This window comes from Amphiura filiformis, chromosome 16 (assembly GCF_039555335.1).
Source record: "Amphiura filiformis chromosome 16, Afil_fr2py, whole genome shotgun sequence".
Lineage (NCBI taxonomy): Eukaryota > Metazoa > Echinodermata > Ophiuroidea > Amphilepidida > Amphiuridae > Amphiura > Amphiura filiformis.
In genome coordinates, this window is record NC_092643.1 from 9,431,991 (window position 1) to 9,452,647 (window position 20,657).

At 37.5% G+C, this 20,657-nt stretch overlaps 1 protein-coding gene across 6 annotated transcripts in view; it reads right to left on the bottom strand.

The window, feature by feature from the left end:
- The window catches only part of LOC140135517 (G protein-coupled receptor kinase 3-like), a 108,254-nt gene that overhangs the window by 20,029 nt on the left and 67,568 nt on the right, over positions 1–20,657 (bottom strand). For 3 of the 6 annotated variants that reach the window (XM_072157044.1, XM_072157041.1, XM_072157043.1), the window contains exons 9-13: positions 19,573–19,669; positions 18,111–18,192; positions 15,644–15,869; positions 13,374–13,481; positions 3,857–3,923 (exon numbers count right to left, since the gene is read on the bottom strand). In XM_072157044.1, coding sequence (XP_072013145.1) covers positions 3,857–3,923; positions 13,374–13,481; positions 15,644–15,869; positions 18,111–18,192; positions 19,573–19,669 — 580 coding nt within the window. Of the gene's footprint in view, positions 1–3,856; positions 3,924–3,956; positions 4,024–13,373; positions 13,482–15,643; positions 15,870–18,110; positions 18,193–19,572; positions 19,670–20,657 lie in introns of all 6 variants that reach the window. The other 3 variants (XM_072157045.1, XM_072157042.1, XM_072157046.1) reach the window with 1 other exon arrangement.

The window sequence follows — 20,657 nt, forward strand, 5'->3', positions numbered from 1 at the left end:
CTTTGGCTGGGTTCCAATTATTCGCATGTATATGAATAAAATTACACACAGGATTACTTCAATACTCTACTCTAAACACATGTCAGTAACCAAGCAGTTGTCCAACTGACACAACAGTAAAATGCACTGACACGGAACAGCTTCCGGGATAACATTCACAGGCGAATAATTGGAACCCAGCCAAGAAATCTGTTGCGCTGTGAATGTGGTCCAGGAAGGTGTTGCATGTCAGTGCATTTTGCTGTTGTGTCAGTTGGACAACTGCATAGTTAGTGACATGTGTTTAGAGTAGAGTATTGAGGCAATCCTGTGTGTAATTTTGGTTAATTTTGATAGACGGGATTTTAAGATATGACCTTGTGAAAAATTATAACTTTCTTTTTTGGCTTAGTGTACAATCTGTGCTGTCAATCAACCAATCAAGTCTATATGCAACCCAGTTGAGAATTGGGTTTAACAGCCAATCAGAAGAGGCCTACTTGTCTAGTGATGAAGGAGCACGAATTGGCTGTATCCGGGACTCAATGGGTTGAAGCCAATTTAAAGTTTTGGTCAAGGCAAGGAAACTGCAGCATTTGGTGTAGTACACCGAAACATAAAACTGAATGATCCATGTTGCTACCATCAGGTCATTCAGTTTTATGTTTCGCTTTTGAAGCATTTGTAATCATGTTGTCTGTTTGGGAATTGCTTAAAATAAGAGAATGGCACCCTATGTCAATATTCTTCTCATCTTAAAATTCTATAATTTACTAGGTTTTTCCCTGTATTTACCCGAGCTCCGACTCATAATTGGAAGGTTGCAGGTTTGAGCCCCGGCGATGACATCCTGTTGTACCCTTGAGTAAGGCACTTTACATTATCGATTACTCCTCTCCACCCAGGTGTATAAATGGGTACCGGCATTCTTAAATGCTGGGAAGGGAACAGACTAGCTGTGGATTTCATGGTGGAGTCTGGCCTAATCGCTAACGAAATAGTGATGGGCACTCTGTCCTGTAAAACATGCAGCTAAGACTCCTTGTGGGAGCACGTGTGGCCGAGTGGATAAGGCGCCCGACTCATAATCCATAGGTTGCGAGTTCGAGCCCCGCTCGTGCCAACGTGTTGTGTCCTTGGGCAAGGCACTTTATCCTCATTGCCTACTGGGGGATAGGGTTGGGTTGGATTGGATGTTTGTAAAGTTGTTTGTTTCAATGTTGCAATATTGGTGCTGATTAAGTTGCTGCCCGCAAATTGCATTGTGTCTGTTTAGTTGTGTTTAATGTACATTTCTAGCAATTTGACCTGCGGGTCATCATTAGAGTTTGAAATAAAACCTTCCTTTCTTTACCTTTTACTTTAATGCTTGTTAATTATGTGCACTTTAATCTTGATACAATAAGAGCCTCACAAATTGCGATTGTTACGTAAATTGATCAAGTTTTCTTACTCCCAAATATTTGTTGAGCAGGTGTCCAATTACTGTATTATCATGCTATCAAGTTTCCCTTGTTTTCATTGCTGAAACGCCTCAATTTACCGACTTGATAAATTCCGTATCACACCCACTTATTGCGCATCAATGCCCTCATGTTATGTTAGCAGGACATGTGCATGCGCAGTACTGTTCATATGTGACCCATCGCATCGAAACACGGCAGTTGTCGGAAACCCACATTTAAAGATAATTTTAAAAAATGTGCCCCGAAAAATAAAGAAAATAATAAGAAATTTGAACTGTATTTGTCACATAAAATCACCATTTTACATGCGATGTCATTTTAAAGCTTAAAAACAGTCCTCTTTCTTGGTAAAGAAATCTACAAGTTCATTTATGACAACAACTGCCATGTTTCGATGTGATGGGTCACATATATTAGCAACCGGCCTAGCGACACACATATTTGACAAAGTATTGAGTGTGTAAAAGAAAACAGGAATAATGTTGTATTGATTGATGAGTTACCCTGCAGATAAAAATCAGGTTAGCCACAATACAACACTGGATATATACCTACTACCTACAATGCTAGACTTGTCCATAGCCACCCTTTTTATTTCAAACCCACCCTTTATACCAAAACCCCGAAACCCACCCTTTCTAAGCGTGGTTAATTACTAATCATAGATAAGAGGTTATGGTGGTCCAAGAGGTGCAGATTTGCATCCAAAGAGAATTACATATTGAAGTTTTAGATGACCAAACACTACAGAAGGAGATTTCAATGTTTTTTTGTGTTTCATTTAGTGTCATTCAATCGGAAATTAAAGTAAGCTTTGAGATTGCAATTGTTGACTTCTAAACCCACCCTTTTTATCAGTGACCACCTTTTATATTTGGACACACATTTTAACCAGAAATTTTTTTAACCCACCCTTTTAAGCATTTTGTGGACCTCTCAAACCCACCCTTTCTAAAGCGTGGGTTACCAACAGTGTTGTCTAATAGGTGTTGCTATATTCAACTATTACCACCACCTTTCATTATTTAGCCGATTTATGCTGATCATGAATAAATGTACAGTTTAGCCTCTTCAATCCGGCCATGATGAGGACCAAGCATCAGCTAGATAAGTGAAAAATTAAGAAACGTAAAGTGTGTGTAATTCTGAATTCAACAACTCTTCCTATACATTGTACCTTTGTACAGGAGCCAACTGCTGATAATCAGTGATGAATCCACACTTTTACAGTAGCGTATATGTGAATGCAAGTTAACGGAAGTGCACATACACGATATGCGTGAGCATGTAAAATTTGTCATGCCTGGAACTTACATGTTGACTTTCATTATTTTGGAGGAAATGGCTAAACATTGCCATTTTATTCTGCAATTTTATTGTTGATAATAACAGGTATCTTCTTGTAATGTTAGGTGGCAATGACTAACCGACATTCCTCATGAATCATGTGAATTAGATAATATTTAGCTTGTTTTCATTGTTGAAAGGGATTCAATCGCGTTTCACCATTATTCATAACTGTTTAACAACTCGAGTCTTGCGCATCTGCATGGTTTATTTCACTCGGACACGCAGACGATGTATCATTGTGAAACGCTGAAACACGGCTGAATCTCTAATTGAATGTTAAAGGTGTCAAAATTGGGATGACAAGAATAGACTATTCTATGGGGTAATATCGCTGAAAAGATGGTATTTGAGTATACCACTGCTGCAAAAAACAAAGATTTTGTCCTTTTGATGCTTTAGAGCATAAAAATAAGGTGTTGAATCATTGGGCTATTCTAGTTAAAATCCATACACCCCCTATGGAAGACATGATCTTAATCTCCCACACAGGAAGCATGGATTTCAAAAGAAGTTACCCTTTCAGGTATTCCCTATTTTAAATTCACACTCACTGTGTGGAAGTTTAACCCAAACTGGAAGGGAAAGAATGGAGGAATAAAGAGAGAAAACAAAGAATGGAGGAAATAGAGAGAAAACAAAGAAGTTGTTTGCTCTGGGTAGGATTCAAGCCCGAGACCCCTTGCATGCCAATCACTAGGTTGGCTACACTTAGCCACAGGTCTTTCGCTAGCAGGGCCAACAAAAGCGTGCCTATATATCACTTTGGGTGATTGTGTCATCACATCATGTGAGATGCACGTACGCGCAGTGCATATATCATGTAGTATTTTGTAGTACTCAGGCGTGTTAGGGTTAAGGTCATGTCTACCATAGGGGGTGTATGGATCTCAACTTAAATAGCCCACTGGAAAACATGTTTTTCCTTTGAAGATTATTTATCTGGATGGCCAGATAACAGAGAGATCTGAATAACGAAGTCTGGATAAGAGAGGCTGGACTGTAATTCATTCGTTCATTCTTTGTACTTTCATCTAGGATTTGTCATATCTATCTAAGCTTACCATTGAGAGAGTCATTCTGTCAATCTCATTCTTATCTTTTGTCCTGTGCTGCCTGAATGGACTGTGCCTGAAATGAACAAGAATTGACAAATAAGCTTACCATCGTGAGAGTCATTCTGTCTATCTCATGCTTATCTTTTGTCTTGTGCTGCCTGAATGGACTGTGCCTGAAATGACCAAGAAAACAAAATACACCTCACAAAATTATAATAACTCATACACTACTCAAAAAAGACAAAAAGATTAAAGGATCACATATATTTGTTCAAAACCAATATTAACGTTGTAAATCAAATGAAAGCCATTTCATTCAGTATATGTTCTTGCAACATAAAATTTGCACTATTGAGTAAAGTCCAGTAAAGATAGAATGCTGCAAATCAGGCCTCGATATAAGCCAGAATTTCCGGGGGCCATTTGGGCCCTCTATCTTAAATGTTTAAGGGCCCTCTAGGATTTTTGTGGGCCCGAATTTGGGCCATTGGTTTTAACCTATGAAACCCACAAAAAAGTGAGAAAAATGGTTAATTCATATTTGGGCCCGCCGGATGTATCTTTTGCGTGCCCTCACTGATTTTCGGGGGCTGCTGCAAATTAAGGATTGTCAGATTCTGATCCTTTAAATATTTTTGAGTAGTGTAGATTAGAAGATTGCCACGATTTGTTCCAACATCTCCTGATGATACCTGTAATATTTTAAACATATGCATTAATTGTAACATTGGGGGCAAGAAGAGGTAATTTCACATTTATAGAGAAACATTTATAACTGTGGGTCTTCAGTACAGCAGTAGAATCTATGTTAAAGCAATAATGTGTGATTTGAATAAAGAATTCTTATTTAAATGTTTGTTTTCACTGATCACATTATCCCCTTTTAATTTCGAGCCAAACAAATGAGGTATAACGAAGAAAATTGTGATTTCATTCCAACGCCTACAATGCGTGTACTACGCTCGCCGATCGTATTACATGTAACTGCACAGAGCAAAACCCTGGTAAAGCAACCCTTACACATGTATATAGATGTGCTCAAGCAGGACACAGGACTGGAAGCATCTGACCTGGTAACTGAGAGGCAGGGCAGGAGGACATGGACAGCTGTTGTAGTTTGGGCAAACCACCCAAAATAAGCAAGCAAATATAACCAATTAAAATCACGTTGAAAATACTTGCTGTAATTACAAATAGCAGGAAATATTTTATCAGAAAAAAAGTTCTAAAGCTAAAACAACTTGCATGCACATTAGCCATTGTCAATGCTCAAATCTGTGATTTGGTTGGCAGTTCAGATGCCAGATCTAGTTCGGCTTCCAAATGCTATTTTCTGTTCTAACTTGTTTTTGATCCATGTTACTTCACAAGACAATATATTTGGTGGCCCTCAGCCATTGGGCAACTTGAGCATACTTTTTTTTATCGTATGACAAAGGGGATTTGGTGAACTTTTCAACAACATTTGAGCAGTTTTGAATTTTAATGAAGTTCAACACTTCATATCTCAAAATGCCCATGCTGATAGAAGGTCAGTATAATAACCTTGACAATTAATATCAATCAAAAACAAACCCAACCCCAAACAAGTAAATATAATTGGCAATTGGAATAATCTGGTCCATGGGCCACCTACATGACCACCTTCAATCATGGTTATAGCTCTGATGGGCCTCAAAATTACCTTAAAAATGGGTCAGTTGAAAAAAGTCAACAGATTTATCATAATTAGCAACAGTGATATCCAGGGTTTAAAAAAATAGAGAATTTACACCATACATTTGAACTAACATTTCAACCCTGCACTCAGCCCAACCCATATCATCACAAAACCTGGGTAACAGCCAACATGCTGGGGTTCATGAAGTGTACCAGATAGAAAGCATGTTCAAACGGTTATAGAATTTTTGAGGTCCAAGGATTTACATACTCCAGAATTCCTATTCCTATTTAATTCCTGACATGACTCTATTGAAAACTGGAATTCTTGAGTTTTGCAATGTCTCATGACATTAGCTATGCAATTACTGTGACCAGGCCCGTACGCAGGGGGGGGGTGCGACCTCACCTCCCCAAATTTGCAAAAGTATATAAAAAGTCCCAAAATGTAAGAATTTGCGAGCGTAGGGAGCAAAAAATTTCAGGTTTTTTACGGTTTTTTGGTCAAAAAAGGTCCAAATAAAATTGCCCCCCCCCTTTGGCAAAAAGTCCACTTTTTCAAAATCAGCACCCCCCCAAAAAAAAAAAATCCTGGGTACGGGCCTGACTGTGACCTATCTAGTGATATCCCAAATTGAACTATTGTACAATATTATGTTTTGATGATCCAAGTGTTCTGTAATTGCACATAAATCTGTGCCAGTTACTTTCACGCACAGAGGAGGGAGAAAACAGAGAGCGTACCACCAGTCATTCAAGTCCCCGTGTATTGTATACGGTGAGTTGCGTGCGCGCTTTTGCGATTACGCGATAGGCCATGAAAATATGCGGTAATTGCGTAGCAGTCTCGCCTGTCGCATTTCATGGAACAATCGGCCCTCATTATTGGATGATGCAGAGACTTTGACTGGTGGTACGGGGTCTGTTTTCTCTCTCCTCTGTGCTTTCACGTCTAAATATGGCATCTGTGGCAGTTACTTTCACCTCTAAATATGGCATCTGAAGTCTTAATTGCAGCACATTTGATAGATTCATTTCTGCTGTCATCGATATATTCATCAGCTTCAAACATAATGAGCCATACTAATCTCATACCCGATGACAAAGCTCAATGACCCCCATTAAACAAGTAAAGCTGAAATGTTGACCTAAAGTTGTAGAACATGAGTTTTTGTACCCAACACATCCAAAGGTCATTCTTTGACAATAGACGTCTATTGGGGTTAAGGAACTGTGTCCTAGAGATTGTCATGTTTGAGATCTTAGTGAAGCTTGCCACACTGATTGATCCCCAATGTGCTTCTTGTTCTGGTTCATGATGCATAACTCAATATGTTTTTGGCAGTCAAACTAGATAATGTAAAGGAATAATTATGTTGCAATTCAATATAATATAGAAATAGGCTATTCCAGTTGAAATCAATACACCCCCTATGGAAGATACAACCGCAATCTTCCACACAGGGTGTGTGGATTTCATATGCAGACACCCATTCAGATACCCCTTTTGAAATTCACACCTGTGTGGAAGATTATTAGGTCATGTCTTCCGATAGGGGGTGTAGATTTCAACAGGAATAGCCCAATAATAACTGTACAATATACACCAAATGTCCCAGCCATCGTAACTCAAGATGACTGGAAGTGTTGTGATGCAATTGAATTTTAGATAATTATTCTATGACCATTAATGGTGTTCAGTTAGGAAAGTCCACAAGGGGCACTACAACTTAGTTCCAATTAGATAAATGCATTTAAAATACGCTGCTGCCAATTGTGCAATTTTTCCACTTTGACCTCCATAAATTGCTGTGCTAGGCTCAAGAATAGAGCTGGCATGGAGTACCACTTTCAAATTTCATTTACAATTGATGGCCAATGTGTGTTTGTCTTAAATTATCCTCCCAAAGGAACTCGGTAACAACCCCCATGTGAGTAGTGTAAGGTCAATACCCAGTTCCATGCAAAATTGATGTGTGGCAACATCAATTATTTGGGTGTGTGTGGGTGTCAGATGATAAAATATGCTTGAAATCCCAAATATATATCTTGTCATCACTTACAAGTAGGTTAAAAACTGAAAACTTGAAGGTGAGCAATTCACCCATTGCACGGTTCCGCCATATGCGAGGAGAGCCTCGATCTGGCAGCATGCATGAATGGGATTTGAACCAGTCATGTAACATTGGGTAAAGTTATGCAATACTTCCTTTCATGTCTATTGCCAGTTCAAGGCTCTCCCCGCATATGGCGGAACCGTGCAATAGGCAAATAGATTGTTTTTCTTGATGTGTTATTGATTTCATGAGAAAAGTGAGAAAATTATTTGGAAAATCTTTTCACATACATTATTTTTGATGAGAAATACTGGATTAAAAAAAAAAAAATGTTGTAAAATTACTCCCACACAGGAAATGTGCAAACAAAAAAGCTGGCATGACAGAAATTTGCAATAATGCATTACATCAGTTGAGGCTCAATTATGTAAAACCAAATCCAAAATTGACATGAGTTGTTGCATACCCTTTAACAACTTGTACGCATGACCTCCATGCCACCTGAACACAATCATTCTGTTATTGTGTTCTTCATAACATCATTTCATTCTTCCCATCATACCACACAGTGATCAGGTGTTCACACTCATATCAACAATGTTATATCAGACCCTAAATGCTCTGCGTGCTAGCCATGCGCTTCAATGGAAACAGTTCAAGTTTTGAAATATTTTCTCAAAATATCAAGAGCTATCTTAAGAACTACTGAATCAATACTAGGCTTGTTTGTACTCATTTTGATGCATTTTTCATGCCGATTCCAAAAATGGTCATGAATATTTACATTTCTGACATTTTTGAGTTTGTAAATTTTTTTTAAAACTTGTCGTCTGCAGTCGACACCCGCGTGAAGAGAGTTAACACTTCCACCTGGGAACCAACAGGTTATCAATCTTCTGTATCAATGTTATTTTCAGTGTATCCTTAATTTAACCCAAGGAAAGGATGTTCTTTCTTACAGTTACTAAAATTTTGCTAAGTCAGCAACAAATAACACAAGGTTATTATCACACCACAGTATCAAATTCAAAGTGTTTTAAAATGTCATAATTTATAGCCTCTCTCCTGAGATATTATATGTATAAATTAAAATGCAAATATGTTACTCAGGCCTGATTGTGGTCCTAAAAAAAATCTGTTTTGGTTTAAGTTGGCGACCCGAAGCTCCTGGGTTTTAGCCATATCATAGGGTAAAAATTGGGTTTCTGAGGCATATAATTGTATGGGTTTTTTCTAAAATTGTTTTTCATTTTTAATGCATGCAACTCCTAAAAAGTTTATAATATTAACACTTTCTTAATTTTCCCACTAACAAAAATTTTCTTGCTCTTTTTATGATGAAATATCATCATCCACTTCCGGAAATGTAAAAAAAAAAAAAAAAAAATTTAAATTTATTTTTTTAAATTTTTAAATCGGGGAAGATTTAAATCGGGGAATAATCAGGCCTGGTTACTCTTCCTCCAGTGTCTTCTATATGGCTGCTATTTGGCGCCAATGGTGTAGCCAGACGGGAAAAAGGAGGCATAATAATAAGAAAGGTATGAGCTTTCTTCTCATCTCCATTTCAGAGGCTGTAAATCAGATCATCCCCTTTTAAAAACAGAAACAGAATATGAGGGACAGTTTACACACAAAATATGCTTTCCTCATTTGAACAAAATTGTATACACCAAAAACTTCCAAGTAATATTTTATTGCAAATTCTGCTAGAAATTATTGTACTTGTGTTTGATGCATAGTTTGTCTTTCCCTGTATATTGATATATTAAGAATTGCGGTTCAGCATCATTAATATGATCTCATGCGCTTGTCTGTAATGCTTGATTGTTTCTATGTTCCTGTGTACAATGCATAAGCCTCTTCCCTTTTTAATATTTAATGGTAAAAATTCTGCTTCTACAGTGCCACAATTATTGCAATGATTGGGTGTAAAATGCACAAAGGTGGCAACACTGGTTTTGTTATCTACATGGCAGTTATTCAAGTATTTCCTTGTTTACATCGACATTTCCTCTCGGATCACCTATGGCCTTCAATTACTACATCAAAATAAGCTCATGCTTGTCTCTCGCTTTTATACTCTTTATAGATACAGGAAATAACAACATGGACAACTTTACATTATTATGACCCACTTTTAGGAATATTTTGCTATGCATAATATCATTGATATTGATAAGTTGCAAGAACTATACCATTACAATTTACATTTGAGTATACAATTACAGTCAGCGCAGTAAATAAGGTGTCAGTTTATGAGCCATACTTTGCAGCAAAAGGTGACCAAAATGTGTGCAACACTTCATACCTCAAAATACCCATGCTGATCTAAGGCCAGTAAAATAACCATGAGAATTAATATCTATCAAAATGTTTAATTTGAGATATCAGTTACAGCAAATGATGGAGAAATCACCAAGTTATGATTCAGAAGTTGCAATTTTCACTTTTGTTAACATATATCCATAGCAGGACAAGTAGCATGCCCCATTTTCCACACTGCACCATGCATATGCACTTTGTGAGTAAGGAAGGAAGCCTTTTGGGATTTGAGACTAAAATGCTGAGTCAAGTGATTCTTTTCAATTTGTATGGCTTTCCAAAACTCACAATTGATTTTAGAAGAATCCTGTGAGAATGGTTTGCTGATATGTACTGTAAAATGTCAAGCATTGCATTGATATTGTTTCAGGAACCTGAATTTTCATCACTGCTCAAGCAAGCAGACACTGGCCCCAAGACCAAGATTATGCATAAGGCATGCCTGCATGCAGGATTTCTTTTAGGGGGTGTCCATTTTGAAAAAGTGGACATTTATTCCAGGGGGGCAATTTTGATATAAAATTGGATCGATTGAGCCCATATTTATTGGTCGAGCCATGAGTTTTAAAATATTGGGCGAGGCGTAGTCGATTCCAATATTTTAAAACTCATAGCGAGACCAATAAATAGGCCTATTGGGCGTAAAGCATCCAATTTTATCATTATTATGTGTTGGATCCAATATTATCACAACTTGGATCCATCAAAACATAATAATGTTAAAAATGGACCTTCTTCCCAAAATTTGGATCTTCATGTTTATCCTCAATACGAAAGATCAACATTTTCATACGATGGTCGACTTTTCCTCCCAGCTACATACACTTTAAGTACATATCATTAGATTTAGAAAGTTTGCTTCGAGGACTGCTAATGTCAAAAATATCATTTTTTTATAATTTGCCATGAAATTTGTATTGTAAAAAATCCAAATTATTTAATATCAGAAGGACATTTCTCGTATTCAGAATGTAATTTGTTGTCTGATGTGTTCTCAGGTCCCACAAAAATACAGTACAAAGGTGGGTAACCAAGCCCTTAAAAGATGTGTAATAGTAGAAATATAATCACTTGGTGAAAGATTGAATTGTTCCAGTCCACTCCCTGTTACAGCTCATGGAATGGAACAATTCATCATTTGCCTCATGATTATATTTCAACCATCACTATCATAGACAGTTAATTTTTGCATATTATCTGAACAGGCATCCATTAGCTAGCATTTTTTATTACTTCCATTAACTATCTTGTTTATAATACTAACATAAAAAAGGTCTGATATCAGGTCAAAATAACACTTTTGGTTCAGGTTACCCGTCAGTAGGAACTTGATACAGGAAATCAATGTATGCGTTGAAAGAGAATGTATATTACATGAAGCAGCTTTGAAAATTACATTTCTAATTGCACTCTCACAGTAATAGCTGCCACAGATAAAAAGTATGATGACATAAACTACTGCTTCTCATATAAATCAGACAATCACTTTATCCAAAAGAACATCTTATATTTTTCAGGGATGGTGCATTGAAATGGGCTATACCAGTCAATGAGCCCACTCCCTGTGTGAGAGAATCAGATCATATCTTTCATAGTGGGTGTATGGATTTCAAGCGGAATAGCCCAATACACCCTTATCAACCTATATCAAGATAACCTACGTGTATCGCATCCAGGGTTCATTTTCTGTTTCATTTACACCATGGAAATTTCCCAATGAAATGTCATGCCAGTTGTGATTACCGACATTTGATCATTTTGGGTCGATCCTTCATGTAATTATTTCGTGTAAGCTAATCCTAACTCTAACCCTAATCCTAATTCTAATCATAACCCTAATCCTAACCCTAAACTAACCCTAACCTTAACCCTAATTTCGTGTAAAATTATATGAATAAGTTTTGCTGAAATAATTACAATGGTGTTCACTCGGTCGGGGATGTTCCATCTATTGCACTTACACACTTAACACGTCTGTCAAAAGGGACACCCTCGCGAAATCCCTATTGGTTTGTACAGGGGCTTTTTTTTTCAGTTCAAGTCAATTTTCTCAGCACAGAAAATACCAAATTGCTTTGTCTTTGGTAAATATTTTTCCCTGATAAGAAATCAAACTTTTGGAACTGTTTCATCAAGAGGTATTTATTTTATGGCATGTTTTGTGATTTTCCCTTTTGAGTGCAACGGTAAGTGTCCCCTTCGTCGCAAGTGACGTCATGACGACCAACAGAATATACACAAACCAAATATTGGCAAAAAAGTTACACAAAACCTTTTTTTAAATTATAGACAAGAAAAAGTGCTTTGATCATTATGTGTTTATAGCCTTACACAACATGTCATTTTTTAAGCATATGCAATAGAAAAATTGGCCCTTATGAATATATAAGAAAGAGAGCTACATAGTAACTGCAGACTGAGACAGTGTGACTTGTAATCACTGAAGATTGAGCAGAACAGAGGTTTTGATACCTGATAAGCATGCCACCAAATCAGCTGGTTCTGCAATGCTAGCAGTCACCTATCTGCCAGCATCCAGAGCAAGATCATCCCAGGTAATATGGATGGATGGGATGAAACCAGAACCTCTCTACCATACAGCACAAATTTTCTCCCGTTCAGACAGATGCAGTAAACAAAAAAAAACACCCAAAAACACACTGGAATCAGTGTGTTCTAAGACTGAGCGACATAGTGTGATTGTTAATATACAGGATTCCTCTTACTTGATGCAGCATATTGATATGGTGTGGTTGGACATGTTTTGATGGTTCCATGTAAATGTTTTTCGTTAAATCCTCCTGTAAAGGCCTATTCACCACAGAGATATATTAGTATATACTTTTGTTTGCCTGAAGTTTAGTAGTGACGACAGTGCCTTTTTTTTGCAGTTGTGATGCAAGCATGCTGACAAAACCCACGTACGCACTGCACCATTAACTATATGTACACAAATGAATACTATAACCAGCGAAATACGCACCTACGTCACTACACTACATAACTCAGGGGTGTGAGAGGCCACAGACCAAAAAAGAGAAGTTACAAAAAACGCTGAAAAACAGCGTAGAATCAGGGTAAAAATGCCAAATATGGGCTGAAAATAAAAGAAAATGTGTAAATTTTAGTACCAAAAAAAGAGGAAATCAGCTGAAAAGAGGAACTCTCACACCCCTGATAACTAGGCCTATATCATGGGCCATTCCATTTAGAATCCACACTCCCCCCTATGGAAGATTTTGCTAGTCTTCTTCAGAGGGAGTATGGGTTTTAAATAGAAAAAACAACTGTGTAACTTCCATTTGAAATACTCATTCCAGTTGTGGTAGATAAAAGGCACAGCCATATACGTGGGGAAGTAAGGGTTTCAAAATAAATAGCCCTAACCAATTCCATTTGAAAAACATACTCCCTCTGTGGCACCTAAATCTTCAACAGGGGAAGAGCAGATTTCAAATGGAATAGCCAAATTTGAGACTTACCCTCTGAGTAGTTTATAGAGCATACAACCAAATGAAAACCAATCGGCGCTAGAATCGTACGCTGTGCCTTTGGATAGTACTTCTGGTGCCATGTACCCATGTGTACCCCTGAAAACATACAAAAATATAAAGAGTGAACAATTATTTACAGAATGAGAAGATTTACATATTGGGAATAGACATCAAAAGTAATTTTTAAAACTGGTCAATAACACCAACTTTTTGAACCAAATATTTCTGAAAAACCAATCTCCATCATCAGCAGGGGTACACCCCATCAGTCTGAAGCACCGCTAGTCCCGAATTTTAAGCTTACCTAACACTAACCCTAACACTAAACCTAACGCCTAACCCTAAACCCAACACCTAACCCTAACCCTAAACCTAACCCTAAAAATTTGGACTGACAGTGTTTCGGACTGACGGGGAGACCCCATCAGCAGTAATGCTGTTTGGTATAGAAATGAGACATCTACCCAAAAAGGACATTCACCACAAAGGACAAAAAGGACATTGTCAACATTAACATCTTGCCTCAGTCTATTTGTCATCCCTCTTGACTTTGTACTCTCCTGCCCGTGGGGGATTGCACTCATCCACCAACATCACTCGCCTTGAAGTACCAAAGATAAACAGCAGAACTCTCAAATAAGCCGCTGACAAGACATTATTTTTTACAGCACCATCCATGTGGAACAGTCTGCCTCAAACCATATTAAGATCCAACAGCTCATTTCCAGTCTTCAAAAAGGGCCTCAAATCCCACCTTTTTCCACTATTATAGTTGTTTCATGTTGCTTTTTGTTGCTTCATTTTTTTCTAATTGTTGTTTTTCTTGTTAATTGTTTTATGCACCGTGATCACCTGAACTGGCGCATTATATAAAAGCCTGTGTATTATTATTATTATATAAAAACACTAGAGAATCATCAATCAGTCTACAAAAGCATTACACCGCTGATGGCACAGAATGATTTTTCTTGAGAATCTGTGAGTTAAGGGAGTGTTGTTGACCAGTTTTTAAAAACACTTTTAAATAATTTACAGGGATTATATTATGCTTCAATTTTGATCAACTTTCCAAAAGATTTCAGCCCGAATCGCGGGTCAAATAATCGAAAAGTCGCCCAATTTTTCTCTTTACCAGGAAACTATCAGAAGTCGTGGGTGCTTAAGATGAAAAGTCGCCCAATTTTTTTTAACCATTGGTTACTATGGGACAGGAAATTGTCAAAAGTCGCAGGAAAATCTTCAAAAGTCGCCTAATTGGGCTACCAAATCACAGGGTTTGGCAATCCTGATGTAGATGGGCGACTTCCAAGTCAAATGACCTTTGTAAAAAAAGTATCAGAAGAGATCACAGCTGTCTACAGATAACTACAATATACTAGTGTCCATTATGCAAATTTTACATAATACTGAATAACCTATATACCATGTGTTTCTCTTTCTTTATTTGGAGATTAATTGGGTCATTGATGAACATGTGTTAAGGGATGGCACTTTTGATAAAATATGCATTTTGCGATTAAAAAGGATATCATATTAAGTACATGTACATAGATCAAGTTGCATTTACCTTTGTGTTAAAAGCTACATGATGGAGAAAAAATCTTTTTCTTTACCATTTCCAGAAAAGACTCTTTTTTTATATTTATAAGTAAAAAGAGAATGGGGTTTCCTTAGCATATTAGTAAATGTTAACATAACAATACATGTTTTTCAGAACTAGGTATCACGGGCTACAATATGGTATATACATGGGTAGATAAGACCAAAATGGGCTCAAATATCTTCAACCTCCCGTAACATTTTCTAATGTTAAAAAAGCAGGATCGGATATACAACTAGCTCATTCTTTTCTCTTGTAAATTTAGTTAAATTGCTTGAAATTTTGAAAATTGTTGAGCAGTTGACATCCATCTTTTCCAGATTATTTATTTATTTATTTTATTTATTTATTCTTTCTTTAGGCAGGGTAGCCCCTTCAATGCTAAAACACTGATTTCCAAGGAGGCCCTGCATCAAAAAGTACAACATTCTTAAGTTAAAACAAATTTAAAATTACATATAAATACTGTACATACATGTAAATAATATAAATTATTTTACGATACAACTTAAAAATTACATATTATACATTAAGGGATCAAATCAAAACTTGACCTGCGGTTGAACCACATTCAAACTGGCTCCAACCAGACGGAACCTGTGGTCGAGTTTTGATTTGATCCCTAAAATTAAGCAGGTGTGAGGATGTTAGTACTTACACACTAGCATGTGGTTTCTTCTTGATAAAATCACAGGCTAGACCAAGATCTGAAATCCTGACATGTCCGTTTTCATCCAACAGTATATTGGCAGGTTTTAGATCCCGATAAACTACATAACGACAGTGCATGTGCTCTAGACCCAGGATAATTTCCGATGCATAAAACCGTACGTCCGATTCGTTGAAGACGCCGTGCTGTGTCAGGTGATAATGCAAATCCCCACCTAAAGAAAGTTGTAAATTACGATGAAGAAAGAAACTTAAGCATTATATATTTCAATTTAATGAAAGATAACAAAATGAGAAAAGGAACTTATAAAGATTGGAAATTGAGATTTGAATCATTGATATTGTAACTTAAAAGAGTATTTTGTGAACCAATCATGAATCATCCTCTTTTTATGACATTTTTCAGTAGATATCCACGCAAAGGTTTATTCCCAAAATTTCAGTTGATTCCAATTTAGTTATGCATGATTATGTGTATTACACTGTTCCATTGACAATGTGTTGTAATTTCGTTCTGGTGTACCAACGTAATTCAAATTTCACAATATTTTTGCTATATACGAATTAATCTGCAAGAAACTTTTTGTACATAAACATTAGGTATACAGCCAGAGGTTTCCAGTGGTATAAAAATCTCAACTTTTTTTGAGAAAAGTGGGGGATGATGCTGTGGATCAGGAATTGCCCTTTCAAGTTACAAATGTATAATTCAACAACAACAAATTCACAACAGGCCTATTGCAGAATTACCAGAGCTATTTTTTTGCGTACATGCCTGTAACTTGATCCCATATTATGTCTTAATAAGTCACGCTTAGCTAAAAGGCTCATTATCATCACTATTCATTAAAATGAAAAGTGGATAAATAAATTACTTGTCTAGTAGAACAAATCTAATCTTTTTTATTTCCATCATCAATACAAGCTGTATCAAAATAATAGGTACCCATTAGGTTTGATGGGTATTAAAAAGCCTGCTTCTTCCAAATGCAATATCGGATTCTCTTGAAATGACCACAATTGATTGTTATAACTGTAAACTGTATGGATTTTATGTTGCATTTTAATGTAGCAGTCATGACCATAAGGCGAGGAAAAAAGAAAACCCTGTTCTACGGGCACGACCGACCCAGATTTTGAACAAATTAGGAAAACAATTTGGTGATTTTGGTGATTTTCTTGTGTAATTTCAACAACAAAAAATGCCTAACCAACCGACCCTACTTGAAAGGTCCGTCCGCCTGTAGAACAGGATTTTTTTTCGTCGCCTAATCACTGGAAAACTAATGGGTACCAAATATTTTGATACAGCTCTGTATACCTGTAGATACCATATCTACCATTTACAAATCATTTATTTAATGAGTCATTAAAAAGTAAAATATCGGTCAATTTAATTGGGTATGGAGACAGGTTACTCCAATTTCAATCTGGTATCATCTATAGCGGAGCTCCGTCATGCCGGTGAAAATAATCAAATCCTGGTGAAAACAATATGCGCAAATCAATTATAAAGGCCACTGCACATTGCGCCTACTGTGCATCAAGTGTGCGACGCTTGTGCTGAGTGCGTGCATGGAATGTTTTTATTTTGACTCACTTGTTGCTAGGGAATTTAGCTCAATTTGTTGCTAAGCACCTTGATGTCCGTGCCCACCTATAGGATATGTTGTTTTTTATAAAGTGGGGTTAAGTGGCCAGAATGCTTTTAAAGGTGTGTGACTTAGGGGTTCATTCATAGGATTACGGGCATGATCGCTGTTTATGCCCGGGCGTGAGCCAAGGGCATAAACAGCGATCATGCTCAGTAATCCTATGAATGAACCCCGCTCATACATACCCAACATTCTTAGCAATTCAATACAGATGAAAATAATAAGGGTTTACAAGTTTAAATGACATTTCCATACCGTTTTCCTTCATAAATTGGAAGAAAATGAGTAGGCCTACTTGCTGGAAGCAGCTTGGCTCATGAGGTCAACGGCCGGGAGTCAACGCGTGATACGCGTCATCTTATGCGCTCAGCGTGAGATGGGCGCGGTGACATCTTGCGATGTACGCAACACTAGCAAATCGTGGATCGTGTTAATTGGGTTCCAACGCTGCGTGGCGCAGCTTGTTTATGCCCTGCATGTACTGGTCATAAACGGAATTTATGACCAGCAAAAAAGGGCCCAAATCCAATCAGAAACGTCGTTATATCGTGAGTATGTATGAACAGAACCTCATCCATAAAAAAGCTCATATTTTTTCTCATTACACCAGTAAACAAGTATAGAAGTAACTATCTGAAGGGCTTCAATATACTGTAGAAGAAGCAAATTGGGGTCTTGATCACTTGCACCCAATGAGGTAGAACCAAAGAGAACCACAGTTATTTCAAAGTCTGGTACAGGTACATGTATAATCAAAAACATCTCTATTCATTCAAAAGAGCATGATCATCCACCACTTACCATTCATAAGGTCAAGAATGAAACAGAGCTTATCAGGGGTCTGGAATGCATATGTCATGCAAACTATGAAAGGACTGTCAACCTGAAAAGAAACAAACAAACAAATTAATAATACACATTTAAACATCCTTCATACTTGACGAATCCTAATGAAATCTATGTTAATCCAAGATTTGAAGCACAGACCTTGCATTCGCTAGTCTAGGGGTTGTCAATAGGTGGCATGTGGGCCTGACAGTGGTGAACTAGGGGGGCCACTAGGGCACGCCAAATCGGCCCCACTTTAAAAAATATTGAACCTACCATTTGGCATGCATGAGCATGATTGCAATTTCATTTTCATGATGTCTTATTATTGAAATACACCCCAACGTCTAAGATATTCTTGGGTGGGGGGGTAGGGCACCAATTTTGTTTCTTGCCCGGGGGGCTACCAACCCTAGTTACGCCACTGCCCTCTGACCAATCATGGTTGGCCCATGAACAGCTTTGAAATATAAAATACAAGGTGTATTTGGCAGTCATACAGATCATTTTAATTAGTTTTACCTCCCTTGCACTACTAGTCCAATGCTGAATCAACTGAGCTTATGGCCAATAAGGGGAAAAAAGAATGTTAATGTAAGGGTTTAAGGAACCAGTTTAGGGAATGCTCTCTGCAAGGCATGTTGCTATTTTCCCATAATAACTAGTATTATAATGAGTACAGTAATTCGGCATTGTGTGCTCGTCCTTGCGCTGCATGCTCCAGATGCACTTCTGTGCATCTGTATCCATAGGGCGTCTTTGACAAATACCACAGGATATTGCCAATCTGCACAGGTTCTTTTCTCATCATGTTGCTTGACCTATAACCCATGGAAATACTGCCTATTGGGATTTCGGAAATAAGCCTGCTGCGATTTTGGACTCTGCCCAGAAGAATCTTGATCCTTTAGATTCCCAAAGCTAACACCTGCCATTTGCGCTATTTTTCCAAAAAATTTCTAGACATTTTTCACATCTGTAAATGTAGTGGTATCTGACACCTCTTTGTGCCTGGTTTAACACTCTTCAATTTTGGTACCTCAAATCACCAAAATCAGTCACTGCTGGGTTTTTTCATCACAGTTTCCTTAATGTATCTCCATTTTCAACAAACGAGGTCTCAAATGCAAGAGGACATCCTTGCACACATTATGGTAAACATTTTTTTTTTTTCTATCATCACTTTGATTGTAAGGTGATATTAAAAAAGGTTAACTTATTGATTGTGCAAACTGTGGAGGTGTGTATGATTTGCCACATACCAATTGTGGAGCATGCTCGCAACTATGGAGCTCCACAGTTGGAGATAACCTCAAAAACAGGGTCTTTGAAAAAATCTCCCTAGTTGGAATGTGGGTGTGTGAATCTCCCCAGTTGGAATACACAGAAAAACCCACACTTGGCAGCATTTACAAGAGTGTCGGGGTGTACTTACCTCACTGACTAGAGATAACATGATGCGTTCATTGAGTGCAAGTGTTTCTCCTTGTTTCAACTTGATTCTTTTCTTATCCAAGCATTTCATGGCATACCTAGGAATTAAGAACAAATGGAGACAATAATGCAATTAGTAAAAGAATACACTTCCCTAAAGGCAGACAAACTAATAGGGGGAGATGTGGCACAGCGGTTAACCCTCCAACACCCCCAACCCGACACTTAAAAGGCCCATGCTGAAAATTTCCCATGGAAATGCTTCAAATTTGAGTTACTCAAAGGCAGCTTAGATCATCATATTGAGCCAAGAACTCAGTGTCTCTCTTTTGGTGACCAAGCTTTTGCTGCCTGTGCTCCCAGATTGTGGAATAAACAACCTGTCCAGGTCAAATAAAACAATTGTACTTGAAAAAGTTTAAGTAGCTCCTGAAGAGCCACATATTTCAGGATGCTTATCAGCAGTAATTTTTGAGCTAATGAGCATGTTGAATCTTTCAGAATGAATTTGGCGCTATGGCATAAATGTAAATAAATGTAACTGATTGACTGATTGAAGTAGTAACCTTGCGAAGGGCTGATATGTATGTGAATAGAACTACAATACTATATAGTCTGTCTCGCGGGGCATATACACACACAAAAAAGGCGCTTTTTAATGGGATGCCATCATCGCAACTGCGTAAACGCACCAATCATAATCTGCTACTGCGATCTGCGTAAACGACCAATTAGAATCTGCCATTGCGAAATCCAACATGGCGTTTCTCAACTTGAAACGAGAAACACTATAGTTTGAACTTTTTTTCTGCATGGCTCCCTACAGCTCCTGGATTTTATCCTTTTAAATTATATGGCGTAGGATGGCTCTCCATGACATAATCAAGTTACGAAATTATATATATATATATATTTTTTTTATATAACTGGCCGCCGTGCGCCATTTGGAATGCGCCAATACGCCACACGTCAAAGGAAACAATTTGCTACCCTTTAAACAATAGCAAAATTACATGCTCTTTACTCGCCGCAATCTGTCATTCTTTTGAACACCTAAACATGTGCCAACTATTCTCGACTTCATAA